Source organism: Vigna radiata, chromosome 6 (assembly GCF_000741045.1).
Source record: "Vigna radiata var. radiata cultivar VC1973A chromosome 6, Vradiata_ver6, whole genome shotgun sequence".
Classification (NCBI taxonomy): Eukaryota; Viridiplantae; Streptophyta; class Magnoliopsida; order Fabales; family Fabaceae; genus Vigna; species Vigna radiata.
Genome location: NC_028356.1, coordinates 31,528,698 through 31,539,632, shown reverse-complemented (window position 1 = coordinate 31,539,632; position 10,935 = coordinate 31,528,698). Strand labels below are relative to the sequence as shown.

The 10,935-nt window shown below is 30.6% G+C and overlaps 2 protein-coding genes across 4 annotated transcripts; one reads left to right on the top strand and one right to left on the bottom strand.

The window, feature by feature from the left end:
- The first annotated feature begins 1,377 nt into the window (after window positions 1-1,377).
- On the top strand, window positions 1,378-2,069 carry LOC106764355 (protein GLUTAMINE DUMPER 5-like). Its single transcript, XM_014648639.2, has one exon. It carries the CDS (start codon window positions 1,473-1,475, stop codon window positions 1,920-1,922), a length of 450 nt encoding a protein of 149 aa, XP_014504125.1. The 5' UTR covers window positions 1,378-1,472; the 3' UTR covers window positions 1,923-2,069.
- Window positions 2,070-5,874: 3,805 nt separating this feature from the next.
- On the bottom strand, window positions 5,875-10,935 carry LOC106765144 (probable protein phosphatase 2C 59). Of its 3 annotated transcripts, none has more exons than XM_014649654.2 (9): window positions 10,780-10,935; window positions 10,285-10,547; window positions 9,502-9,629; window positions 8,886-8,984; window positions 8,612-8,770; window positions 7,748-7,834; window positions 7,571-7,662; window positions 6,992-7,066; window positions 5,875-6,504 (listed from the first exon to the last, which is right to left on the bottom strand). In XM_014649654.2, exons 2-9 carry the CDS (start codon window positions 10,491-10,493, stop codon window positions 6,346-6,348), a joined length of 1,008 nt encoding a protein of 335 aa, XP_014505140.1. In that variant the 5' UTR covers window positions 10,494-10,547; window positions 10,780-10,935; the 3' UTR covers window positions 5,875-6,345. The 3 variants fall into 3 exon arrangements, with proteins under 3 accessions (XP_014505140.1, XP_014505139.1, XP_014505138.1); XM_014649653.2 differs by having other exon boundaries at window positions 10,657-10,919; XM_014649652.2 differs by having other exon boundaries at window positions 10,285-10,919.

The window sequence follows — 10,935 nt, the reverse complement described above, 5'->3', positions numbered from 1 at the left end:
CTGAGACACCATTGGCAAAGTTAAAATGTAAAAAACTAAATTTAAAAAGCTAAAGACAGTTTTGAACAGTAAATCCTAAATTTTTCTAAAGAAGATAAATATGTTATTTAAATAACAAAATTTAAATAATCGTAAAAAGGAGTAAAAATAATTAAAATGTGCTTTAGAAATAAATTAATAAATTAAAGACTAAACAAAAATTAATATATAAGACCTTTATATTACTTAATAAAATAAATGTGTTTTAATAATTTAAAATAGATGTATAAAGGTGAAGACGATATTGAAATAAGTACAGTGATAAATATGTAAATATATCCTTATTTTGAAAATTTGAGTATTACTCTTACTGCTATGTGAGAGATCATGTATAGAATAAAGAAGAGATATTTTTATGATACATAAACGGATCTAAATTTCACTTTAGAATTGAATTAAATTAATTTAAAATTTAATTTTTAATATTATATTTAATGGATAGATTTTTTTATCAAAATAATAATTACACAATTTATGCAAGTACAGATGAAAGAAAAGGAAGTATAATGAAAATAAAAATAGAAAGTTAGATGAAATGATAACTTTATATACATTAATAAGAAGAAAAATGATTATTTTGATATAGTTAAATATTTTATATTTATTTGATATTATTTTTATTTATTATTTTTTAAAAAAAATACAAAATTTTCTATTTTTATAACTATTTTATTATTATACTCTTTGTTAAATAAATCTAAAAGTATTCATTGATATCTTTCCTTTAAGGGTTAAATATGTTTTTAGTTCCTATATTTTGAGGGATTTTGATTTTAGTCCCTCTTTCAAATTAAGGTACAATTTAGTCTTTCAANTTTAAAAAACTCTGGTTTTAGTCTTTTTTATCAAATTTTTTTAACTTTATTTGTTATTTTAAACGTGTCAAACAGTAAAATGTGTCAAACAGTGTAAACATTCCAAATGCTATAATGAAACGTGTTTGAAACAGTAAATAAAGTTAAAAAAGTTTGGAAGAAATGACTAAAACCGGAGTTTTCTAAAGTTAAAGAACTAAATTGTACCTTAGTTTGAAAGAGGGACTAAAACCAAAATCGCTCCAAAATATAGAGACTAGAAACATATTTAACCCTTCCTCTAGTAACAACTTTTATATGAACTTGAATATCTCTTCTACATTCTTTAATAAAAGTATGTTCTAAACTTCTTTTAACACTAACAATAAAAAAAAAAAATGATAGATAAGAGTATTATATTAAAAAGAATAAAGTGAGATTAATTTTGAATTTTACATTGTTTGCATTATACTTATTATAGCATCACGGAACAAAATAAAGACAATCTTCTTGCTCTGTCTCCTTCAATATCTTGGGCAGTATAAATACCATGCTCCCCATGTCTCTTTTACAAGCTCTCAGAAATCCTTCTCTTCTTCTTTTCCTTTTATTTCCCCTCCACCAACTACCAAAAGCAAAATGAGAAGTTTTCCCATTCCCACCACATTAGCACCAACAACTTCAACAGTAGAAACAACAAGAATAACATCAAGCTCAACTTCATCACCTCTTGCCTCTCCATGGCACTCTCCTGTTCCTTACCTCTTTGGAGGCTTAGCCATCATCATGGCTCTCATATCCATGGCACTGTTCATTCTTGCTTGCTCCTATTGGAGACTCACAAGGACTACCCAGCAAACTGATTTGGAGAGCAAAGAAGGTGATGATGACCCTCGAGAAAAGGAACAGCCTTTGGTCTATGAGGAGAAGATCTTGGTCATCATGGCTGGAGATCACAAACCAACCTTCTTGGCCACCCCATCTTCAAATACCAATTTCCACAAACACCTCCAAAATTTTGAAATTTCAGACAACAAACGTGTTGTTCTTGATGATGATGAACGTAATCAACAACAACATAGTCAGTGAAAAATATGAGTTTAGATCCTGTCTGTGCTCTCCACCACGATTTTGTCTGCTTATTCTCTCTTGATGAGTGAATGGGGTTTAAGGTTCTGTGCAAGTCCTGTAGCTTAAAGACTGAACACTGATGAAATGTCGTTCCATTTTTGTTTATTGTTTCAATATGACTCTTCTTTTTCGACAGTTTTTTTTTTGTACCTTTAATTAACAAATAAATAATTTCGTTTATTCCTAATAATTAATATTATGTATTCATAATAAATTTAAATTTAAAATTATACATAAAAATTAAATTTGTAAAAAATGTATACCCAACCAACTTGATAAATAACAGAAGTTTTGAAATTTTAAATGATGTTTTCTGCATGTTGAGAAATTACATTTACCAATGTTAACCCATGTTTTAAGGATTAAAGATAGAAAAAAGAAAATCTAAAGGTATTATTATATTTTTGTATGAAGTTTAATGCATTTGTCCAGGCGAATTTCAATAGCTAGTAGCCTTTTTTTTCTCTTTAAAAGTAAAAGAAAAAAGGTTATTCCTTCATTTTATGTATCAAAATTATATCCAATTACCAGAAAAAAAAAGGTTACTTTTTCAAATTCAAAACTTCAACTTAGTTATAACATGGTTACAAAATAAAGTGTGCTTCTTCTGTCAACCAAACCCCATTCAAATCCTTAAATTTTTCTTCAATTTATTTTAAATTCTAGTTCAAACAATTTATTTTTCAAAACTATTTTATATTTTCTTCATGTTTTAATTTTTTTTTAAAGTATGTTTCCATAAATTTATGTAAAAATACTCACAATTTGTTTTTAATATTAATAAGTAGATTTTAAATCTAATTTAATCTTATAAAATTGATTTACAAAATTAGATTTACACTAACTTAAATTATATTCATTTTATATTTAGTCCTTGCTATCTTCAACACATAAATTAAAAATAATGTATACATTAAAAATAAAAATTAGGGTAACTTTGTGAAATAACTTGTTCTACATGTAATGATTTTAACTAATGTAAAAGTTTTATATATTATTTTCTTTGTAAATATTTACAAGGAAATCTTTGCGGACATATTTTTTTAAGTGAAGCAACGAGAAAAGATGCGCATACAAACGCGATAGGTAATGCATAATAAGAATGGTTAGTCTTTTATAAAAAATTTAACTTATATTTATTTAGATATAAGTTAATATAATGTAAAATAAAATTGTATTACAACTTTAAATAATAATATATCTAAGACTATTTTAAGATTTGTTTTTGTACTCTAATATAAATTGCAAGAAATACAATAAAAGGAATTAAATTTGAAGTTATGTTTAATCTCTAAATTATTTTATTTTGTATATAAATTATGCATGAGGTATCTATGTTAATTTTATTTAGAGAATAAAAAAATTTGAATTTAAGTAGAGGGATGGGAATAACGTTTAATTGATGATGTAGTAAAGAAAATAACTTGGACATTTTGGTTGTTGGGCCGAAAAATATAATAGACTCAAAAGGGAGGGCTTTTACTTCCTGCACCTTTACAATCTTTTCGCGCCTCCACAATTTTTCAAAGTAACTACTTTATGTTTTGAAAAGTTAACTTCGGAAGTGTATATTTCAGAAAAAATTTTCGAAACGAGTTTTTGTTTTGCATTTTCTTTTCTTCTTCCACAGTGTTCTTCCCTTTTTTTTTCTTTGCAGCGCCAATGACGTAAGCGACAGTAACAACAATAGTGATATGGTGTAATAGGGAAGGATATTTGAGTCTGATTCTATTATAGTGGGAGTACAGTTACTAATTTTGGGGTGCATTAAGCAATAACCTAAATATAATTTCTACTATGGAAACTATTCTGACCCCTTTTATTGCTATTTAAATTTTCTAGAACTCGTAAAATTTTGTTTTGACGAAAAAAAGTTATTTATTTCACCCATAATGCGATAATTAATTAAAAAATTACTAAATCATTCTAACCAAATTCAATAATAAAACTGAAATCATGTAACATCTCAATAGAGTCTAAACCATATAATATAATATTTATATATAACAATATTATAAATCAGTCATCTAGGAGATGTATCAAAATACAATCCTACAAAATTACTAAAGAATTAAAAACTTTACAAATGCAAGAACGAACCGAATGGTTCTACAGAACGCAATACGAGTCTAATGGCATACAAAAGGTATTTACAAACCGAACGGTTATACACCACCATGTATGAACTAGACGGTCCTAACTAAGATGAAGTAACTTCTCGCCTATTACTTGCTCCAGAGGACACTCATCACTTTCTGTTCACATCCACAAGATGATTATCACAGTAAAAAAACCGACCGAACGAACAAGGAATGACAAGATAGAAAAGTAGAATAAACTAGTGTAATTTAATTATTCTAAACAAACACATTATTCAAATAGAGATAAAGATAAAAAAAAACAAACATGTAATTAAAAAAATAACCAAACCTATAAACAAGCAATAATCGACCACTTAACTTGAACATCTTATATGTTTTACCAAATTCAATAATAAAACTGATAATGTGTATTAAAATTAAAAACAGAAATCACGAACAAAATCTTGTGTTGAAGTCACTTTTTCCGTATCCAATAAGGGTGGATAACAAAAAGTTATGAAACTCCAACAAAAGAATAAATAAATGCAACATAGTTTATACATTACAAAAGACGAATAAACAAAAATATTTACACCACGATTATATTTATTGTCTTCCCAGTGGATTACTTAATAAAATTTTATCATAAAAAAAATAATAATAACTTCACTTATGGTAACCTATCTTTTCACCTCTGTTTATTTAACAATTGTAAAGTGAAGAATTCGTTTTGCAAAGAAAACAATGAAAATACTTCGGTAAGTCAATTTTAACAAATTTTCATAACTAATTATTTTATGAGTTCCACATGCATCACGATGTTCTTTAATTAAACAGAAGCCAAATTTCGAACATTAAAAAACATCGTATGAAAACGACATTGGGGGCCTATAGATTGGTTGGTAATGCAATATCTGAGTATTTTAATAAAGAGTATGATGCTACTACTATATTTTTTTTCTAACAATGTGTCTCTTATTAATTAAAATTTACTGAATCATATTAAAAAAAAGAAAGATTTAAATTTTTAATAATTTCCATTTAATAATAATACAATTTTCAAATACTAATATTTCTTTTTTCATGATATTCAACCTTTTTCTTTTGGCTGGTTTCACTTTACTTGGTAGGCAAGGCATACAAAATTTTCTTCCTTTTTACAAATAAAATATATTTCATTTCTCCTATATAAGCCTTCAACTTGCCTTCTTCATTCATTTCAACTCAAATCTCTCCCTCTCTTCTTCTTCTTCTTCTTCTCTCTCTCTCTCTCTCTCTCTCTCTCTCTCTCTCTCTCTCTCTATATATATATATATATATATATATATATATATATATAACTGAATATTACATTATCTTTTGTTATATTGGACGATGATGAAGAAAATTATAAGTTCGCTCGTCGTACGTAAGTGCAAAACCTGCCTTGTCGACAACGTAATTTTCTGAGTCCATTTGTATAGGGTAAGGACTTTCTGCATCCTATCCTATCAAATTTCTTGGTGCACCCCATCAAAAGCTTCTGGAAAGTGATTGTCTACCGAAAAAAATTTCCAGATTTGTTTTAATGTGTTCATGAATTCCAGAATGATAAGGTGTAGGGAAATAATAGCCTTTCTATAAATAACTCAGTCTTTTCATTGGACAGCAAACCTTTTTGTTTTTTAAAAATTGTTTGATAATTTAAAACCAAACTTGAAAGTTTGAATGGAACATCATTTTAGTCCCTGTGTTTAAATAAATATTTGACCTTATTTTGAAACCCAATCTTGATCTATATCCATTCATACATATGCTATAAACAGTTGAAAAATAGTGAGAAAAGAAAAAGAGAAAGAACATTTTTTCTAACCAGATTGAGATTATTGTACAGTTGATGAAAGCCACTATTAAAGTAGAACATGAGTGTGGATGTTACATGGGATGGGACTAACACTGTAAAACCAGATTAACAATGAAAAGGGAACATAAGTTCAACCAAGCACACTAGTAGTTTGTTTGGGAGAGAAGGGATTAATAGGATCAACACCACATTTACAAACATCATGTCATGTGTGAGCAATTCAAACACTGTAAACTCTTTGCACAGCTATTTTTTCCTGGCTACAATTATGGAGTGATATGGTTTGAATGTGAAAACATCTATGCTAGAGGACCATACTGAGTTCAAATTTGATTTCTGTTCTTGCATGGTACACAGCTACAAGGAATGTCTCTCACCAACTATAACAAACTGATTTTGCCTCGTCCCACCTTTTCTTATCTATCTCCAGATACACACTGCTCTTCTAATTCAACACTTAGCCAGAGTTACTGTGAGAAGAAGCACCTTGGTTCGACAAGAAACGAACAACCACGCATGTAATGTTGTCAGAACTACCTCTCTGGTATGCTTCTTGCATCAGTCTCTTTGCTGCCTCCTCCGCGTCCGGAATCGGTTTAATCATGGAAACAGCTTCCTGAATAAAGGTGATAACGTTATGAGATTTAGATGAGTAGCACGACTACATGACTTGGATTTCTGAGTTTACAAATTCATCAGTTTGGTCTTCAACTTTTCTAGGAAAGTGATAGCCAATTTTCTTGAACCACACATCATGTAGAGGTCATCACATTTTAAGGATAACTGTTAGGAATAATCTAAATATGAGTTTAAGTCTCATAATATCTTAAAGTGCTTCGAGATTTTAGGTTAAAAAGTGTGTCAATTCATTACATTGTTTACGCACATGTTATATATATATATATATATATATATATATATATATATATATATATATATATATATATATATATATATATATATATAATATCTCCCTAACGAAACCCTCAGAAGAAAAAACCTATCTGTAACAATGAACCTGCGTGTTTTGAAAAGAATTTCAGAATGAGCCCTAGGTCTCTAGTGTGGTTTCTAACATGAAAGAAATGAAAATAGTTGCAAACCTCATTTGAGACAACATCCCATAGCCCATCACTGGCCAATATGAGAAACTCAAGAGAGCTATCAACCTTTTCTTCCTGCAAGAACACAAACATGTTTTAGTAAAGGGAAATATATAAAAAGAGGCCAGAGAAATGCATGACTTCAAACTATTTGAACAAGAATAAAGACCAATCTGGAGACAGCTCTCTCATGTGAATACACTACTATAGTTATCAGCATTTTTTTTTCTCAGGCCCCAAAATGCAACTTCTCAAGGTTAATTGCACAATGAGTATATCAACAGAGATTTATTGTATATTTTAGCCTTAATAAAGTTCAGGGAACTTCCAAGCCATAAACAAATGTTCGTAAAATTAAACCACATGCATTGTTATATACATCATGCAAGTTCTTTCTGAGCTGTCTTTATATTTTAGGTTTAGTTAAGCATGTTTTATGCTTTATTTTACTTTCATCTTCTCACATGAAGAAGAGTCTGGTCTCTAATTTACTGAATGGATGTTTCATATAGTAAATCATCCACTCTATACACAGATATTAATGGATCTAACAGTACATGAAATATATTGTAAACTCACCTGGATTTCTGGATCAGCAACAACATACTGCTTCAGGAGTCTATCACCAAATGCACGAGAAACAGCAAGAACGCCACCAACTCTCCAAGTTCCTGCACATAACGTTAAAATTTACAAGGCACAAACCAGATGAATCCATAAAGCTGGTAACAAAAGCTAACTATAAGACGACCTTACCAGCCCACATAACAAAGCCACCTGCATCTTCAATCCTTCGCCTCTCATCAGTTTGGTCCGGCTTGTGATCTCGGGAAACAGCAATGGCTAGATGAAACAACATAGAAAAGGAAAATATTTGAGTCAGCATTCAATTCAGAAGGTTGAAAAGAAATCCAACAGAAGCACAAGAAATTTCTATGTACAAATACAGACACCTGTGACAAATATACTCTTCGTTAGATTCCATCTTAAAACCAATTGGTATTAAATGAAGTTGCCAACAGATATATCAGCTGCACCCCAAGAATTGAGGCATAATTAAAACCAAGTGAATGCTATTGATTCCTAAAAATGAATTACACCTAGATAATCATTCAAGATAAATTTAGAAGGGAAAAGAACGTCAAATTATATAAAGAACATCCCAATGTATAAACTATGAAAAGCCAATGATTAAACACTTAAAATAAACTATATATTGAGATAAGCCTGAAATAAATAGTTATCACTTTGCAGTCAGTAGTGTTTCACATATTTAATGTTTTCTGAATAGCATAAGATACAAGTGCCTAAAAGTTGTAAACTTATAGATGCAAGGAAATGGAAACAAATTAGTAAAAATGATTACTTAATGGCTGTAAATTTGGTGAGACAATACAAATATTAAGTATAGGCATTAGCATGTAGAGATAAATATAGAAGCAACCAAGCAGAAATGCACAGGGTTAGCATAATACTGAAACCTCCAGAACCATTTGAAAATAACAATAACAATTACTATGACATCAAGGTGTCAGAAAACTAAAATTACTGTGAAACAATATCTGTAATACAATCTATGCAACTAACCAAGAATTTACAATACAAAATAACAAGCCTTACCATTTCCACCCCTGCATATAACAGCTCTGGAATCCCCAACATTTGCAACAAGCAAACGATCTCCAACAAGAATGGCTGTGGAAGCAGTTGATCCAGCATCTCTGTTTTGATTATTTTCAGATTTCAGAAACTCAGAGTCGGTATGGTTATATGCATCAGCTGCGAAGAAAAACAGATTGACAGGAGGAAAAGAAAGTTACTCTCAGGATTTATCAAATTGGAGGACATCAGGCTAAGGATCATGATGCTATATCATGGGTAGGAAATTACATACCTATTGCAGATTTGGTGTCAGAAATGAATTTTGGATGTCTGATCAAATTGCTAAACAGGTTTTGCTTGACATACTCGGCAGCACGAGCACCTCCATGACCTGAAAGTTTCAAAAAAGAATGTTGCGGACACCTTTTACAATTTTAGCCAATAAAACACAGTATCAAGTATAGGTTATATGTAGCCAACAATACATAACTCCTACATGTCTAAATGATAGAAATGAAAAACTAAACAAAGAAACACTCAGCACAAATAATCACCGCTATAAGGAACTCATGAAGGTTCTTTGTAACGATTAAGAATACCAGAAAGAGAAAGTACAGGATAATGGTTAAAGCCTCTGGAAATTATGCTCAAATACATATTGCTTTGATAAAGAACCTACAGAGAGAATTCCTTCGTGGTGTGCAGAAAACAGTACCTTAGCCAATCATAACAATTAAACATTCCATACTCAGATTGAAATAATCACTTTTTATCATCTCTAAAGAAAACAATTTCCAAGTTTCCAATTAATATATATTAGCTACTCCCCTATCTTGGAATTTTCTCTTAGCATAAGTAGCATGGATACAATACAAGGCTAAGGCGATGAAAGTGTTATGTAAAAATACCATCAAAAACTCCAAAAAGGCCAACAATTTCACCATCAACGCCATCAATTTTTGTCTCATAAAAATCTTCCATTGAAGATCTCTTGCCAGGGGAGCTAGCATACCCATAGCTGAATTTGCCATTCTGACTGCAGTTACAATTCATAATAAATTTGTCAAAACCGTATCATTCCATCCGCCAAAAGAAAGGAATATAAAGAAGACAAATTAAAATCATATATCACCAATAAGACTATAACCACTAAATTATACACGCATAAGTCACCATCTATTTTCAATCATTGACATAGTAGAAAAAAATTCAGCAAAGGGTAGTCATTCATTTCAGCAAGAGTATAAATTTTAACATTGTCCAATATAATTTATGGCCAATAAGATAGAGAGAATCAAATGGAAAAACGGATAACCGGATAAGAAATAGAAAAACCAGAACTAATGACATTCAACAAAACAAAGAATGACTAGTTCTACATCAACAATGGCCCCTCTGCAAACAATTATATTATACAAAGAAAAACTACAGTAAATTTGCTTCTTGACCATTTTCACAAAATCCACACTAACAAGAACAGCATAGAACAGAACTATGATCGTGAATCTGCAAAGCAACACATGGCATGACACAACAAAACGGACATAGCACAAGAAAGAATTCGACACAAAACTACCTAGAAAGAATAACATTAACCAACATCAATAATTGTAACCATCAAATAAACACTCCAAATCTTCAGTATACTGAACCAACTCTAGATCTACAGAAAGATGAACACAATTACAAACCTGAGGCCCCCTCCACTGACAGGTGAATCTTCTGTGGCATGAACCTGGCCTGAAGAGGATAAGACTGAATTGAGGTACCCCATATCACAGCTTGAATATTCAGGGCTTCCAGGTACTATTTCTTTGACCAACAACAAAAAATGAAGAAATAATAGCGCTATTGCGTGTGTCCAACTTATTCTTGCGTGCAACAGGTTCCAAGTTATCATAACACTAAGTGGTGTGGGGTCATTTCGGAATAATCAAACAATCCCAAGTTTAATCTGCGCAGAAACCCCACAAGGAAGAGAGTGCAGTTAATATCACAAAGCAGATAAATTTCGGAAAAAGGCTCAAACTTTGTTCCACCCAAAAGGAAAAAAAAAAACAAACTTTATGCTTGGATCTTGGTATCGTTAACCAAATCAAATTCAGAACTGGGTTGGGATTTGGTGAGAATAATTATTGAACACGGGATACCCTGCAGTTAGAGAGAGAGACAAAGAGGGGAAGTACCCGAGAAAGAGAACAGGGAAGAAATTGCATGACACAAAGAAGAGAGAGAAAGGAGAAGAGGTTACAACAAAGGTGAGAAAACAGGGTGGATTCTGTTTCGTTTTAAGTTCAAGTTAGCTTCATGGTTTTGTTTGTTCCACCAACAATCTTGTTCAA